At 43.6% G+C, this 16,657-nt stretch overlaps 1 protein-coding gene across 1 annotated transcript; it reads left to right on the forward strand.

Annotated features, from left to right (window-relative positions):
* The first annotated feature begins 135 nt into the window (after window positions 1–135).
* On the forward strand, window positions 136–7,475 carry PFN2 (profilin 2). Its single transcript, XM_048864125.2, has 3 exons — window positions 136–397; window positions 2,880–3,072; window positions 5,445–7,475. Exons 1-3 carry the CDS (start codon window positions 266–268, stop codon window positions 5,540–5,542), a joined length of 423 nt encoding a protein of 140 aa, XP_048720082.1. The 5' UTR covers window positions 136–265; the 3' UTR covers window positions 5,543–7,475.
* Window positions 7,476–16,657: the final 9,182 nt, after the last annotated feature.

Consider the following 16,657-nt stretch of genomic DNA (forward strand, 5'->3'; position numbering starts at 1 on the left):
ATCCGCGCAGCAGGTGCGCGTTCTCCCCCTACCCCTCCCCAGTCCGCTGCTCTTGCTGCGGCGGCTCGGAGCATCGCGGCTGAGGGGAGGGGGAGCAGCAGCAGCAGCAGCGCGGCGGAGGCGGCCCCACCCCCACCCCCTCTCCTCTCCTCTCCCCGTGGCCGGGCGCGCGCTGCTCGCTGCAGGGCTCGGCTGCCGCTTCGCGCGCGCCTGTGAGACCGCCGCCGCTCTCCGCTCCTCCGCCCGACTGCGCCAGGCGAAGACGATGGCCGGCTGGCAGAGCTACGTGGACAACCTGATGTGCGATGGCTGCTGCCAGGAGGCCGCCATCGTCGGCTACTGCGACGCCAAGTACGTCTGGGCCGCCACGGCCGGGGGCATCTTCCAGAACATCACGGTAAGGGCCGCGGCCCCCGCGCCGGCTGCGAGCCTCCCGCCCGCCCCGGCTCTAGCCCCTGCCCGGGGGCCGCGGAGCGAGAGCCGCTGGGGGAGGCGAGGGGAGGGGGTGATGCAGCAAAGAGCCGCCGCCGTGTGCTCCTGGCGCCCGCGGGCTGCAGCCCAGCGCCGCCAGTGGGGGTGCCGCCCCCGCCGGCGGTACCTGCAGCTCCCGCCTCCCCCCGGGGGGGCCGTGTGGGGCGCAGCTCGGGCGGCGTGAGGGGCCCGGGCGCTCCCCAGGGCGCTGCTGGGTTTTGTCTGCCGCTTTCCCGGCCAGCGGGGACCGTTATGTGAGCGCTGGGCGAGGGCAGCGGAGCGGGCCCGGCTCTCGACGGCGGCTTGCGGCTCACCACCCCCGCCTGCTGCCCGGGCCCCCGGCGCCGTGCTGCGGGCACCTGCCCGTCGCGCGGGCTAAGCCGGAGCCGGCAATGCGGCGGAGGGAGGAGGAGAGAAAGGCCGGGCACAGGAGAGACTTGGCGTAGGGTTCCCTGCGCCCAGGCGCGTTGCTGCGGACCGACTTACGTACCCGGCGTAGGAGGCTTTCGTGAATCCTCGCCCCTGGCTACATGTTTTTCATCTCCAAGATGGCGCACTGCCATTGATTCCCCCCCCCTCCTCTCTGTCCTTTCCTCCCCGTCTGTCCTCCTCAGAGGTATTAATCATCCCCGTTCCTGCAGCACAGCCCCCTTCCCACCCACCGCTCAGATCTCCCAGGTAAAGGGCTCGGAAACCCTTTACGGATCAGGGAAGACTGACTTAGACTGGGAGCCCTTTTAGGCCATACCGATATTTGTGGGTGGTGGTGAAATTGCATGTTTTGATTATAACCTTGTGTCATGATGTGCATCAGTCTGCAGCAAAACGTGCCTTTCCCCTGCAAATCCATCCTCTAGGTCTCTGTCTTCTGCACGGGAATTTGGGGTTACTGCTTTCTCTAGGGAGAGGAGGGCTTGGCTAAGTGGTGACGTCCTGTTGGATTTACCCCCCCCGTGGCTCCTGTGCTTGCCGTTCTCCTTTCTCTCCTTAGGCCCCTCTTTGCTGGTAGCCTTGGTATGCAAAGGCTGCTCTCCTGCATAAAAGCTTTCTCCCCCCACCTCCACAGTTAAGTGATCTCATTGCATGGCCACAGCAGTACCCCCTCCTCATCATACCCCTTCATAGGATGTGATGTCAGTGGGGAGTAGCCATACAGGCTACGCTCGCTGGGGAAACCAGCCCTGCAACCAGCCTTGCCTTACCTGAAGATGGTTAAATAAGTGGTGCCCTGAGGATTTCCAGCTGCTGACTGAGTCTCCTCCCCTAGGTGTCTTTGTACCTTGTTAAGATGTGGCCTTGCAGAGTCCTGGTTTGTGATTGGAAATGGCCAGGGCCTGCTATGACTGTGCAGTTCTGGAGGGCAACGCCTTCCATCTTCTTACTTGCTTTCTTGCCGTTAGGAAGCATATTGCTCCTGTCTTGCCTTCACCCCACCCCCACCTCCTCCTCCATCCTGAAAGCAGTGCTGTAGAGAGACTCCCCTATGGAAGGGGGCACAGACTTTGTGGGCAAACAGCATGGGGGGCTAATGTAGCCTGACACCTTTCTAAATGTAACCTATCTTGGGCCCTGTAGGGACTAGATAACACGATTTCCCTCTGCACAGAGGGGTCTCTTTAGCACTGTGATCCCCTCCCCCACTTTTTAGGGTACTGTGAGACCTATGCATTTACTGGAGGTATGGCTTTATGTTTCTGAGTTTACTGTCTGAGTCATTGAAACTTAGGCATGATATTATGTAACATTCCTTGCCTAGAAAAGGGCACAGCTGAACATTGTTGTACATCATCAATTTGGCTACAGTTTGTATTAGAAACATAGTTGTTATTTGGCCTTTCAGAGACCTGTGGCAGCTGACCTGGAAGGAGTTTAATATCCCACCAATTGTTGTTAAGGAGGCAAATAGCACTGGGGAACACCTGCATCATAGTTATCTGGATGCGGTCCTGAAGGCCTTTTTGGTACCTCATTATCAATTAACAAAAGTCTGATTCATTCACTTACTAAAATAAATGGCCATGTGGTTAGCAAAATGCCTGATGACATCACATTCCCTTCTTCAAAAAGAAGACTTACTGGAATCTAGCTTCTAGGCCTTATCAGTCTTGCAGACTTAATCTATAACTGTACAGTTAATATTTGAAATATCTCAAAGTAGCACTTGTGTTCACTTAAAATGGTACTAAATTAATTAAAATATATCTCTGAATAACAAAACACTCAATTCCAAAGTGTCTTGTCTTAGGAAAACTTGAGTGTCCCTTTCAAATCTTTTTGCTGGTGACAAGTCTCTTTTGAGTGGAAATTAACCTGTAAGCTACTTCACTTAAAGTACATGAAATCCAATGTCTTCTGTGAAAGGTAGTTGTGAGAGCTTGCTGTGTAACACTGAATTTCTTTTTTGACAGCCCATAGAAATAGATATGATTGTAGGAAAAGACCGAGAGGGTTTCTTCACCAATGGTCTGACTCTTGGTGCAAAGAAGTGCTCTGTGATCAGAGATAGCCTGTATATTGATAGTGAGTGCACAATGGACATCAGGACAAAGAGTTATGGTGGCGAGCCAACATACAATGTTGCTGTAGGCAGAGCTGGTCGAGGTAAGCTGTAACCTTTTTTTTTTTCTTCAAAAAATTTAAATTTATCAAAACAAGAATGCAACCTTCAAAACTGAGCTCTAATCATTAAATTACTTACTTTAATCTGCATAAAAATATTTTTTTTAAATTTCCACAATGCAATCTTGGTGTAATTGTGGTCTATCTATTTTCCAGGACTAGATCCGTATCTAGCAGTCCTAGGTGAATGACCACAGTTGGGCACTTAACTGTCTTTACCAAATGGTTTCTTGTGCCTACAGATTTTAACAAGCTAGTGTAGCCTGTGTATCAGTTGGATTAAATGTAGTCTGTCACTCATTTGCATTAGGTATATTGCAGTTAAAATGTTTGGAGTCCAAAGCATAGTGTCATCATGATGGTCGATGTTATTACATCCTATTGAAATATTTTGTTCAGCATAAATTTGCTGTAAAGTGACTTCTATTAAAATTTCTTCCACAAAGACTTGAACTTCTTGTATGGAACTACCTAGTTTGAATCATAAGTTTTACACTAACTCTTAACAATTCTCTGAGAACCTTGGAAGTCTGATTCTGGGGCAATGAATGAACTCTGTCCAATTGGGTAGCTGCAGGCTATTTATATAAAGCTTGTCTAACTACTTGTGCATTTCATCTAAGCTTCTATAAAATACACCCTACTTGGAAGGAGCTGGACTCCATTCCAAAAGAAACTTCTCTCAAAACACTGGGTACAAGCAACATGAGGACATCCAAGACATTATCTAGGCATTCTGTTGTTAGCTGTTGTAGACTGAGTATGTTAGGGACCAAGGTCAATGTATAAACAAAATATAGCTACAGAGACACTGCTGTATTGTGTATTTTTACGTAGGCTGTGGAGATGTTACATGTATTTTAACAATACGGTCAAATGGAATAGGTAAAGATTTCTGTGCTGCTTGGGCCGTGACTGTAACTAATTTTCTTCCTTTCCTTATAAGGAAAATAGTATCACTATCTAGATAATTGCTTGCTATAGTTATTTTGAAGTTTACATTATTTAAGATACGTCCCCTTATGATCTGGTCTTTGTGATGTTCTGCTGTATACCCACACGTAGGCACAATGTATCTATATTACAGTGATTCCTGTCTCACCAGTCCTAATTCAAAGCACAATTAAGATGAGCCAGTGTTCTTGTGAAGCAAAATTCGTAACATGTAGTTATGCTTGGCATAATTTGATTTTTATTTTTTATAATTTCAGTGTTTACTTTGAAGCATTTTTTTTTCAATTATTGATTTAAATGTTCAGTTGTGTAAAATTATGGGAGGGTCACACAATGGGGGGAGACAGAATTATTTAATAGTAGATTCAAAAAATTAGTATTATAAATGTTAAAACAAATTGTCAACATCGCATCAAAATATACAAAGTAAATATTCTCATATCAAACTCTTAATTCATTCTCAAATAATATTTCTTGCTTTGTCCATCTGTAAATTTCATTTATTGATGGAAATAGTATTTCACTGGCTTTTGTGGATGGTGAAATAGATATTTACCAACATTTACTTAAAAAAAATTTAATCCTTCCAAGTTTACATGTACTCTGTTCTAGTGACATCTGGTGGCAGTTAGCATATAAAGCCTCATGGCATGTAATGTTCTGTTGACTATAGTTCTGTAGGAAACTCTTTCCAGTAAAGCAACATTGTTATTTTTGTAGTCAATTTACTGTCGGGGGGGGGGGAAGGGGAAACTAGATTTAAAATCAGCTCAGAATTACTTTACTCCATACAAAAAGCTAATTGCACTATAACGGAAGGAGGGACTCAACATTTCCCCCAGAACTGCGTTGTTGCTTTACTTTACAGTAGTGTCATAAACACAGACTTCTACTTAAAAGTTACTTAAAGTTTACCAATAAACTTCCAAACAAAACACACCTGGTAAAGTTGCAGTGTACACGTTACCACTTTGAACTTAATCTCTAGTCTAAAAATACTAGAATCTGCTATGTCTACTGACATTGCTATCTTTCTCCTTTTTAACATCTTCACATTGTCTACCTTATAAGATGTACCCAGGGTTTCCTGGTCAGAGAGGTCAGATGATAACATGCACCATGATACATTTTATCTTTTAAATGGCAGTTACATAATATGTTCAGGTTTTTTGCAAAGTCTTATGGCTAGCACACAACTTTTCCATCTCTGAAGTCAGAGGATTCTCTCCCCCAACCCTGTCTACATCTATACTTTAGAAAGCTCTTGTAAAGCCAACTTAATATCCAAATATTAAAACCTGAATTGGTGTACTTATTGCAATATCCTATTAAAACTTGCATTATTTCCTTGTCTAACACACTCCTTTAAAACCTCTTTTTTTTTTTCTTTTCTCTTTCAGTCTTGGTCTTTGTAATGGGCAAAGAAGGGGTCCATGGAGGCGGATTGAACAAGAAGGCACACTCAATGGCAAAATACTTGAGAGACTCTGGGTTCTAGTTGCTAGGCAGACTGTTAAGTATTAGGGGGAAATTGCTATTAAACTTTCCTGGCAGTGAGCTTTAAACCTTACATTCTGGAAACTTTATTAGCAATGCAGGATGATGGGGTATGAACCTGTGTCTCCTTTGTATCCCTTTGTTGGTGGGGAAAGGTGTTTTTTTCTTTAATTCTGTTCATTTCTGTTTTGTTTCATTGTGTACTCCAGCATTGGTTATAGTTATGGGAAAGGAAGGTGTCCATGGAGGGACACTGAACAAGAAAGCATATGAACTGGCTTTATACCTGAGGAGGTCTGACATCTAAGCAGCCTCTCCCCATCCATCTAGCAACTGTCTTCATCACCAACCAGTTATGTTCACAGTGCTACCAGACTGTAGATGGTAGTTGTTTTATGTTTTTTGTTTTTTTTTATTTATCTGTTTTTTTTCTAATATCATGATTCCAGTTACCCTCGTGTTCATTTGTATGTTAACCACTGTATGTAACCAAGTCCCATATCTGGCACCATTTTTGCAGCATAAAAATGATATGCATGATACCTTGAAAAATGTTTTAGGAGGGGGAGAATGCCAAGTCTAGGCTTTGCTTTGTCTTAGCAATTAATACGATATTGACAACTAAAACAATTTAAACACTAAACACAAGGTGCCGATTGTACAATCTAATTTGATCAATGTCTCTTCAGCACTTTGAGCAATTACACAGCTCATTTAGTCTTCCTTTTGTAGAGCATGGTTGGGGGGGGGAGTGCATGCATATCTTTACTTCTCTCCCTGTCCACTCTTTCATCCACGTTTTGTTTGCTTCCACCTATTTTTATACAGTGCCTGGTTTGTTTAACCAATTTGCACTCAAAAGCTATTGTGTTTCATTAGTTTTGTTGTTGCACTTAACTGTAAACTTACAAAACTCTTCATAGTGTCTGAAGTACACGCTGCTTAATGGGTGCAACTGCAAAACTATCAAAAAGTGTAGATGCGTTTTCTTCACGATCTTACAACTGCTGTCCTTGACTGAATACCTAGGGACATTCCATCATTGCAATAGTTCAGGCACTTTTTTTTTTTTTTTTTGCCAGCTCCAGTTCTGTAGTTGAATTATAAAAAGCTGCCATTATGGACATTAGATATCCCAACATAACCATCTGGAGTGTGTCCGATTTCAGTTTTTCATAGGACCAATTTTTAATTTGCAGCTTGGGGTTTTATATGAAACTACAGGGTCATTGTGGAAAACTGCCACCTTCAGCTATATACTGGTAGCCTATACTCCAATCTTTCTGTCAGATTTAACTGATAATGTGAAGAAACATGCTGCTCTAAAACCAATGTTTGTGTGAGGGGTGGTAGTTCATAAGCTTAAAATTGTTAAAATGATACCATTTCAAATTTGAAATAGTCATTTTGCCTGCCACGCTCTTGCTGCAGAAATTCTGGAGTAAACTGCCTCGTGCACTAGTCATCTAAAATGTGTAACCAGACGGTCCATTCAAGCACGGTACTAACTTGTATGTCCATTTAAAGAGAACTGCAGAACTCTGTATACAAAAGAATAAATGGGAGATGGTATTGGTTGGAATAACTGACTTGGCTGTCTTGTGATGAATTTTTTAATATGTATTCTGTGCCATACTATTGTTTAAAAAAAAATGAACTGTTGCTATTGTGAGATGGATTTTAACTGACTATAAGGATTTCTTTTGAATGGCACTACTTTAGGGACATTCTAGTATTTGCTTCTATTATTTGGGCCTTGTGGATAATGTACAGATTTAAACAAATTCTTGTTGCTGATTTGTCCATTTCTTTCCCTGCACTTTTACATCTGGGATACAGTCTAACTCATCTGATTTAATATGCATTTCAAAAAATGCCATAACTATTAAACACCTTGTTTACAGACGAAATAAATTTATTCCAACCAAATAAAATCAGACTCTTGTAACTTTTTTATGCACCAGACTTTTCTGAAGCAATACACTTCATCGTGTAGCTTACTGCACTAACTTGGTATTTGTGTGTGCCTCAAAATGTAATTCAGCTCTGCAGGGATTATAAACTTGTGGGACAGCATTACTGTACTGATGTGCTAGTCCTTTTGCTGTAAAAATGACTGTTTAGAACACTAAGCTGACTTAACCGCTTATCGAGCTTAAGTCATAGCAGGAGCTCTAATAGTCTTCATGTTTGCTTCTTTTAAGTCTTGTACGGCAGAAGGGGATACTTTTACTAAGGGAAACTAGTGTTGTTGACTTCTCGAATCCAGCAAATCCCATGGCAGTTTCTCTTTACTGTTAGGGTTGCTGTTTAAACATTCTCTACCCAAGCCTCCTCAATGGTATGTGAATGCAATGAACACTTTTTGTAACCTACCCTCCTTTAAAACAGGCTGGATGTGACCAGTGCTGTACTAGTGTTTCCATTAGTATAAGAACTAACCCTCTTTGTACAAATCCACACTGCTCTTGGAGAAAACATGTCAAACGGTTTAGCATCCAGCTAGTTAACCAGCTTCAAACTCTGCAAGTCTTTCAGATGGTCTTGACTGATGACCGTGCACAAATTCTGCCAGCCAGTCCTCAGGACACCAGCTACATTGGTAACGGGCATGATGGCTACTTCTAAACATGGTGCACTTTGAAGATATAGGAATTGTCTCTGCAAGTTCACCTGAAACTTAACTTCTCCTTCACTAGGCTACACCTACCCAAGGAAGGAAACAAACGCAGTCCATGAGACCCTAATCTTAACTCAGGGCTAGTCTAAACTGGCAAAGTTAAGGCTAGTCTAAAAACGGCAGCACTTTAACATGGCTTATGTGGTCTTGGCAGAGCGCTGGGAGAGAGCTCTCCCAGCACTCTTTTTTTAAAAAAAAAAAAAAAAAAAAAAACCCACCTCCATGAGATGTGTAGCTACCAGTCCTGAGAGCAAGACTCCCAGCACTGGTGCTTTACAGCGCTGAAACTTGCTGCACTCAGAGGGGTGTTTTTTCACACCCTTGAGCGAGAAAGTTGCAGTGCTGTAAATTGCCAGTGTAGACAAGCCCTAAGATTCCAGATAACTCCTCTTAAACTGTGCTTGGAAAAATCTCATCCGTCTTGTCCCACTACTTGTCTTAAACAATCTTCCCCCTCCCTTCTGTTCTGTACGGGAGCGCTCCCGCAGCAACGCTTTGAAGTGCGAGTGTGGTCGTGCACCAGCGCTGGGAGAGTGCTCTCCCAGTACCCCACCTCCAGGAGGGATTAGCTTAGAGCGCTGGGAGCCATTCTGGGGCACTGTTTACACGGGTGCTTTACCGGCCTGTAACTTGCTGTGCTCGGGGGGGGTGTTTTTTCACACCCCTAAGCGAGAAAGTTGCAGGGCTGTACAGTGCCAGTGTAGCCATACCCATAGAGCCTGCTGCTGACACCACGGGTACTCTCACCAGGTTAAGTAGTAACTTCCCCAGGACTATCCTTAGTCAAAGGGGGCACTTCTTTTTTCACTTTTATCTTTATCTCATGTCTACCTTTTGATTACTCCTTACTTTCAGCCCATTGTCTCCATTGAGACCTGTATCTTACTCCACCTGACAAAAATTTTGCATCTCTAACTGTTGCCTAACTTTTTTTCTTACCTTGCTAACATTGGTCTCTCCTTTCCTCCTAATTCAGCTCCACTTCCTCTTGTATCTGACAACTCCACTATGCTACAAAGACACCCTCTCCCCCACTTTTTAAGGATTTGAGTCTTGAATATTCCTTTAACACCAAAATAAGAAACAATCTGTTAGATCAGTCCTGTGATCTATCTATTGAAGCAACATATCTGACAGTAGCTACTATCAGATCTTTCAGAAGAAACCTTGCAATAGACAGGTAAGGAATAACCTAGTTGCAGGGAAAATCACTAAGACTGGTTTATGCCTCAAAGCTTGAGGGATTGTCTCCACCAGAATATTTTTTTTGTTTTGTTTTTGTTTTCCCTGTTGTAACTCTGGATGTTTCCATATACATGTTTAATCGTTGTTGTTTGTTTTAAAAATCTCCTAAGCTCTTGACTTCAGTGGTATCTTGTAGCAAAGGGTTCCACAGAATAACTCTTGCATTGTATGAATAATATTTTGTTCTGTTAAAATTTGCAGTCTCATTCACCCTCATAATACAAGAACACTATATGAAAGTGCTCAATCTACTACTTTCTCTATAACATTCATTTTTGTATACCTTTTACCGCATTCCCTCTTATTGCACTTCAGTGGCAATCACTCTGCATAAGTAAGCTATTTCATGCTCAGTTTCATTGCTCGTCTGTGAACTCCAATTTCTGCTGTTTTTTGAGACAGGGTCACCAAAATGTAATATAGTGTTTCAGGTGAGGGAATACCATTCATTTATATCGTAACCTATTTTTAGTATTCTTCATCCTATTCCTTATTATCCATTGTTTCCTTTTTTGACCCATTCTGAAATTTTAGCAGAGGTATTTGTGTTGTTCACATGCCTAGAATTTTTTTCTAGTATGTTAGTGTAGAACCTAGTAAGGAGTATATTTAGCGCAAATAATTCCTTTCATTGTGCATTACTTTGCATTTGTCTCCAGTGAATTTCATGGGGTAATAGTGTCTTCCATCCTTCACTTTCTTAGGATTCCTCCAGAGTAGGTTGGTCTTGACTAACCTAAACTATCGTCTGCAAACCTTGCTGCTACTTTGTTTGCTCCTTTTTTCTGGATCATTAATAAATAGCTTAAATATCACTGGTCCTATACAGAACCTTATGACTTCCCCTTGCTTAAACTTTCATGATAAAAATTGACTAATTCTTTCTCTTTTCTGTCTCAGCCAGTTTCTTATCCATGTTAGTTCTTTGCCTCATCCCCCCATGAGTACTTTAATTAATAACCACATGAGACATTTTGTGAAAGGCTGTCTGAAATTCTAAATGACCAGCCTTTATCCAGTTTATTGACCTGTTCAAAGAACATTTAAAAAGGAACAACTTCCCCTTATAAAAGCCTGCTACTTACTCCCTATCCTATCATAATAATCTAGGTGTTTTAATAGTTCTATTTATTACTGTTCCAACCATTATGCCAAGTACAGAAATAAATCTTACTAACTTACAGCTCCCAGTCTTACCTTACCTTCAATAAAAAAAGTACATGTAATTTTGTAGCATGCACATCTCTACTGTAGTTACTGATTTTAATGGGAAATTTCATAGTTTTATTAGTAGTTCAGCCAGCTCATTTATTACCAAAAAGGGTAGGTATCTTTTCAATATCCTCTGTAATGAAATTTAATGAACAGAAGGATGCTACAGAGAAGCTAAATGTGACTTATGCTCCTTACGTGCACACTTAATCCCTTGCTGTCCACCAGAACCAGGGACTCCTACAGCCTTCCTTCCATTGTTAAGAAATGTATTTGTTTTCATATCTTTAGCTATTTACTTTATAGATTCTGGTGTAGCCTTCCTAACTTCCTCCTTGCATGTTGCCTGCTTAATTTATACTCTTAATGTCTTTGCTAGGCATTGATTTCAATTTTCTGAAGGATCTCTCTTGAGTTTTCTATTTAGCCATACTGGGTTACTACTTGCCTTGTTCAGAGGTATGCACGCCATCTGAGACTCTCCATTGTTTCCTTAAATCTGTTTCCCAAACTTTTGAAATCTGAACCCGCTCTCTTTTTCTGGAAAATTGAACCAGTTGTGTCATTCCTCCCCTCCCTGTAATCCTACTAATGTATTGTTAAAGGCCTGCATATCTTAACTTACATGTGTGCACTACTCCTCAAATAATGCTATGTCCCTCCTGGGATGCGTTGAACAGTGAAATAGTTAATGTTAACATTAAAGTATAAGTGGCATCTGAATTGGCACCCAGTGAAATGAATGGGATAATTCTAGAGCCATTGTTTCAAGTTCTCTACAAACTCAGTCTGATTTCACTTGCTTCACTTTATAAATGTTTGCTTCCCTTTACTCCACCCTTTGGCTAGTCTTTCATGCCTCCTAAGGGTGCATGCTTCACACTTTGAGAAATGTTACCTTAAATAGTATCTAAGCCAAAAGGATTTGAATGTCTCTTTGCTTTTGACTTCAGTGCTATTTTTACAAGCTTCGAAATCCCCCTTTCTAAAACTCAATGTCACCGTACTAGGGTTTGGGGGTTTGTTTTTTTTTGTAACTTTCCTCTCCTAAGGATGCTGCATTTTATTATATTGTCAATTACTTACTGTATCATCTACACTTATTTTTTTGCAGTAACTTGTGTATTATTTAGGTCTAAATCCTATAGCAGAGGAGAGGAAGGGGGAGGCTATTTTTGACTAACTTGCCCTAAGGAGCAATTGATTACGGAATCAAGAAATTGCATTTAAAAACATTGTCCCACTTTTGACATTCCCCCAGCTTATTTAAGGGTAGTTGAAGTCCCCCATTATTACAGTTTTATTAGATGGTACCCCTTTTGATCTCCCACCCTTGTGCGCTCCGTGTCCTTTCCCTGCCCTTTTCTCCCTATTAAAAATCTTCCTGCATAACTTGGTATCATCTCACCTTGATTATTGACTTGTCCAACGAAAACACTGTTGCTGTCTAAATCACTGGGTCTTCTGCCTGGATCCTTTTACTGGCTTCTAGTCTTTGATTGCATCAGATGAAAGTTTGACTTCCTGTTCAAGCCCTTACTTACATCTCCACTTTCCTCCTCTTCACGCTCCCTTTTGTTCCTTCAATTGTACTTGTCTAAATTCTCTTTCTGTCCTCCTCCACGTGCATTTCTTTCATAAACTTTCCCTGCCCTTTGTTCACCAATAATCACTCCATATCCTTTGCCTGATCTCTCTTGTCTTTTTTTTTATTTAAGAGCCCAAGTTTTTAAAAAATGTCTACTGGAGTGCTCACTGCATGGAAGAAGGCAAGGACACATGGTATGGGTTTTAAGCAGGCCACAACTTCATTAGCCAAATTACATCCAAGGTTCTGTCTGGGTCAGCCCAGTACAGTCACTGGCATCCCATTGATCCTTTGCCATTTCTTACTGCTCCCAGTGCAGGGGAAGCCAATCATCATACTAGGACAGTCTCTGGGCACCTCCACAGGCATACCTCCCCCTTTCAGGAGTTGAGGCAAGAGGGGACCGTGACCCCTCAGTCAGCAATGCTGTCAAGCACATTGGGAGTAGTACCCAGCCCCTGGTTCATATTTGCTCACAGGGAGTTAAACATGATTCCCTCCCTCCCATTTTGTAAGGAGGTGTCCTCAGGCTGCCCACTGTGTTACCATTTTGGATCTGGAGCCCAAGTCAGCGACTTCCTACTCTGGGCACCTACCACAAAGAGATGCCAGCATCAACTTGACTGCCTCCACCCCCACAGGCAACCTAGAAGTTCAGCCAATCCTGTTTCAGGGAAGTACACTCCTTCCTCTCAATAAAGTTCTGGGCTGATAACTGAGATACCGTGGGCCTCCAGCCATATGAATTCTTTCCAGTTAGTCTTCCTTGGGGCTCTGTCCACCGTTTTTGTGGGTGGACTGCAGTTTGTTAAACCCTGTGAGCTAGTACCGTGCTATCTCCATGCCAGGAAACGTGCCCACCAGCAGTCCAAGATCCTGCTTAGCCTTCCCAGGTCATTCTGCCCTCAGTGCGTAACAGTGATGTCAGGCATGTCCTCATGGGGTGCCAGCCCATGCAAGAGAGGTATGAGCTGGCCCCAGTGCATGCCCCATCTGCTGTGCCAAAACAAAATCGCTTCCAGCCTGAGGCTCAGGTGCAACACCATTTTTGAATTACACACTTTCCTGTGTAAACCTAGTGCACAATGCTGTGCCCACATGCCAGCTGTAGGCATGCTATGATACATTCTGTATGATAGACCTGGGGAAGGAAGCAGACTTGGTTAAAACCTGTGGTCCTTATGGCTCACCATCTGTAACAGCCTCACCAACCCCAATTCGATCGGTTTTTGAGCTGTGGACCTGAGCCCTAGAAAGTCACCATCCCACTACATGTCCTGTAGTATGAAAGCCCACCCCAAAGAGTCTCCTTTGCTTGAAGGAAACAACTCACTGGCCCAGATGACCCCTGAAGAAAACTAACACAGCGACTTGCCTTGAAGAGTACAGCCTCATCCCCTGAAGGGTAGGCCTGAGGAAGAACCTCAATTAAGTGCCTCAGAACCTGCAAGGTCACTGGCTTTCTGATACTGCTCTGCATCCCAGCAGTCAGGCCCAACCCTCCCCCTTCCTGCAAACAATGAATCCCCAACAGGGAGTTCAGATGACCCCCAGACTTACAGTGAAAGGCCACCCTGGATAGCCAGTTAGCTATAGCAAGACCACAAACCACCAAATTTGGGGGTCTGGTATAGGTAGACCCCCTCACTCCCCCCATAAACTCCTTATACACCATTGTGTAAGCTAAAAAAGTGTGCAGTGTAAGTGCTCCCTTGGCTGCTGATACAGCTTCTAGCAACCAAGATTCCATAGGACTGTTGACATCTGTTCTGGCACTTCCTTGGCCTCCAGTGCTAGAGCTCTGAATCTGTTGACTTGCAATCCAGAGAGCATTAGCTATGCTGCTGTTAAGCCCAGGCACATTCTTGACTGTGAAATGAATATTGTGTGCAGATTTCTGTTTGGTTAGTGTTAATTATCGCTAGACAGAAGAGAGGGCCTTCGTCACATTAAGGATTCCATGCAGGTGAAGTCACTCCTTCCCCTTCCTGTAAAGGGCTGCTGTGCTCCATGCTAGGAAAGGAAATCTCTCTCTTCTACAGGGCAGTGGGTGAGACATGAGACACAATAAGCCCTGGTGTCCTTCCCTTAACTCCACTCTTGCTAGAATGATTTAAGTGCATTCCATTTCCTGTCAGGGAGGACAGAGACATACAAGCCTCTGTTCAGAGCACAATGCACCTTGCACAAGCATGGGCCATTTGGGGTAAGAGGGGCTCTGCTCAGCTCAGCACCTGAGCTGCACTCCCCATGCCCACTTGAGGGCACACAGGGAGAGAGACATGGAAGAAATTCCAGTGTTGAGCCATTTCCCCCATTCAGGAATCTGGGAATTAATGTTCAGGTCTTCCAGCACATGAGTGGTGCATTCACACTGTAGTCAGTCTGTGGTTCCATGAAACACCCATCTGATTGGAAGAATCCTGCACTGTCACTGATTGATGTGCTTGAGCAGGACTGGTATGCAAGCACAGAGATGGACATACTGTAAGGCAGTGTAATAAGCGCAGTCAGAAAAGTAACTCAAATACTTTCCTGATGGACTGTTTTTTCTCTAAATGGACAACCTATCCTAAATTCTCAATTACTTAGGGACAATTTTCACTCATTGATATATTTTGCTTTCCGCCACCAACTCTCTGTTTAGCTTTTTTCATGAGTAATGTACCCGAATGCACGGAGGCTAAATATCTAAATTGTATTCTGAAATTCATTCACCTAAATTTGGGTTATTGCTGATTATGCACTATATGTATCTTATGACTTTAAAAACAAACTTTGTATTTGCGGATAATCTCAGCACTATGCCCAGATGTACAGACACTCTTTTCTCAATCTATGTATTATATAATCTTTTTTAACATTGGCTTTAATAAAATGTTTAAATCCAGGCATTGGCTGGCAAAGAGGCTTAAGCTCCCACCTACACTACAGCCTTTTCTTAGAGCTCCAGTTAGGCCAGGGGGGTCAGCAGAGCTGCCATTGGATTCTCCCATTTAACAGACCAGACTGCCGCCATGCAAAGCTGAAGGCTGAATCCTGCGTTGGGGACATGGCGCAGTCTCATGAGCACAGAGGGACAGAACATTGGGGCTACCCTGTTTATCCATATCCCCAACATGGCAGAGATTCTAGCAAAGAGGTGGAGCCTTACTTTGCAAGCAGAGTTGCTTTAGCTCTGTAAGCAAGGGTGCGCTGGAGGGGAAAGTAAGGGAATGTTTCTGCTGAGACATTTCACACACTGAATTAAGCTAACAACCAGATCAGTTCTGCACAGCCTCACATAACCCTTCCCACATCTCATCCAGTGTTTGCTCAATGCATGGGTCACAGGGCTTTTCTAGATCTTTCACCAGATGATCTACTCCTACACCATTGTCTTGGCTTCCATTAGGAGGGGTGGGAGCTCAGCAAGGTGTGGTGGGAGTAGTCATTTGCCTTCCAATGGCAGAGGATTGTCTTCCTGCAGCTTATAAATTAGAATTTAAAAGGATGCATTCTCATGGACAAAGACTCTTGCAGGAGGAGCCGAGATAAAGAGGAAACAGGCTCACTTTTTGGTTATTGTTGTTTGTTTGTGGGAGGGTGGGGACAGGGCAGGGGAGCAGCTTTTATAACCTTCATGCTGTAAGTGTTGTAGGAGTTATGGGAACGAACACCCAAGTTCACGAGAACTCAGCGGACAGTTATGAACACACTATGCTCTGCAGTCTAAGGGCCTATCTATCTTAAGGATGTTTGCCCTAATGTTGTAACTACATAAGTGTGTAAACCTCTAACTAAAGTGCATCAGTTTAAAGCAGACCTTTAACCCATTAAACTGCTGTAGGAAAGGATCTCAAGTCTATATTTCTAGTGGAAATGGAGAGTCCTCACTAAGCGTCTGATTGTATCAGTCTTGCTGGCCACAGCTCAGAGGGACCAAGTCACCAGCAGGACCAACCCTGGAAATACCAGCTATTGCCAGTGACTGGAGGTTTCCAGCAGTGCCAGTTTCTATGTAAGTTAGATTTAGGCTGCAAGTATGGCTAGGGCCGCACAAGAAATTAAGGGGAGACCTTGAGTATGGGGAATGCTCACACAGAAAGGGGCTCTGTACCAGGAGCAAGGAACAAGCCAGGGCATGTTAGTCCCAGACCAGGATAATCAATCCATCCACCACTGCCCCACTGGAGCAGTAATGGGCCCAGGGTAAGAACCAACTAGAATAGAACAAAAAGGCAGAATAACCAGGTGAATTCCACCCTGCAGCCAGGAGGGCACATGGGACTCGCTCCTGGGGCAGCGTCCCGCTGGAGTGAAGCATACATCCAACAGCTGCTGCCACCACCAATTCAAGTCCCGCAAGGCAGCAAACAGCCCCTCATGGGCATGGCCCACAGCCCAAGGTA

This window comes from Caretta caretta, chromosome 9 (assembly GCF_965140235.1).
Source record: "Caretta caretta isolate rCarCar2 chromosome 9, rCarCar1.hap1, whole genome shotgun sequence".
Classification (NCBI taxonomy): domain Eukaryota; kingdom Metazoa; phylum Chordata; order Testudines; family Cheloniidae; genus Caretta; species Caretta caretta.

Bases quoted from the DNA above. Each gene is read 5' to 3' on its own strand.
- PFN2 (XM_048864125.2), top strand. From the start codon at position 266: ATGGCCGGCTGGCAGAGCTACGTGGACAACCTGATGTGCGATGGCTGC. The intron at 398-2,879 runs GTAAGGGCCGCG...CTTTTTTGACAG, and splicing joins GCATCTTCCAGAACATCACG to CCCATAGAAATAGATATGAT. The intron at 3,073-5,444 runs GTAAGCTGTAAC...TTTCTCTTTCAG, and splicing joins TGTAGGCAGAGCTGGTCGAG to TCTTGGTCTTTGTAATGGGC.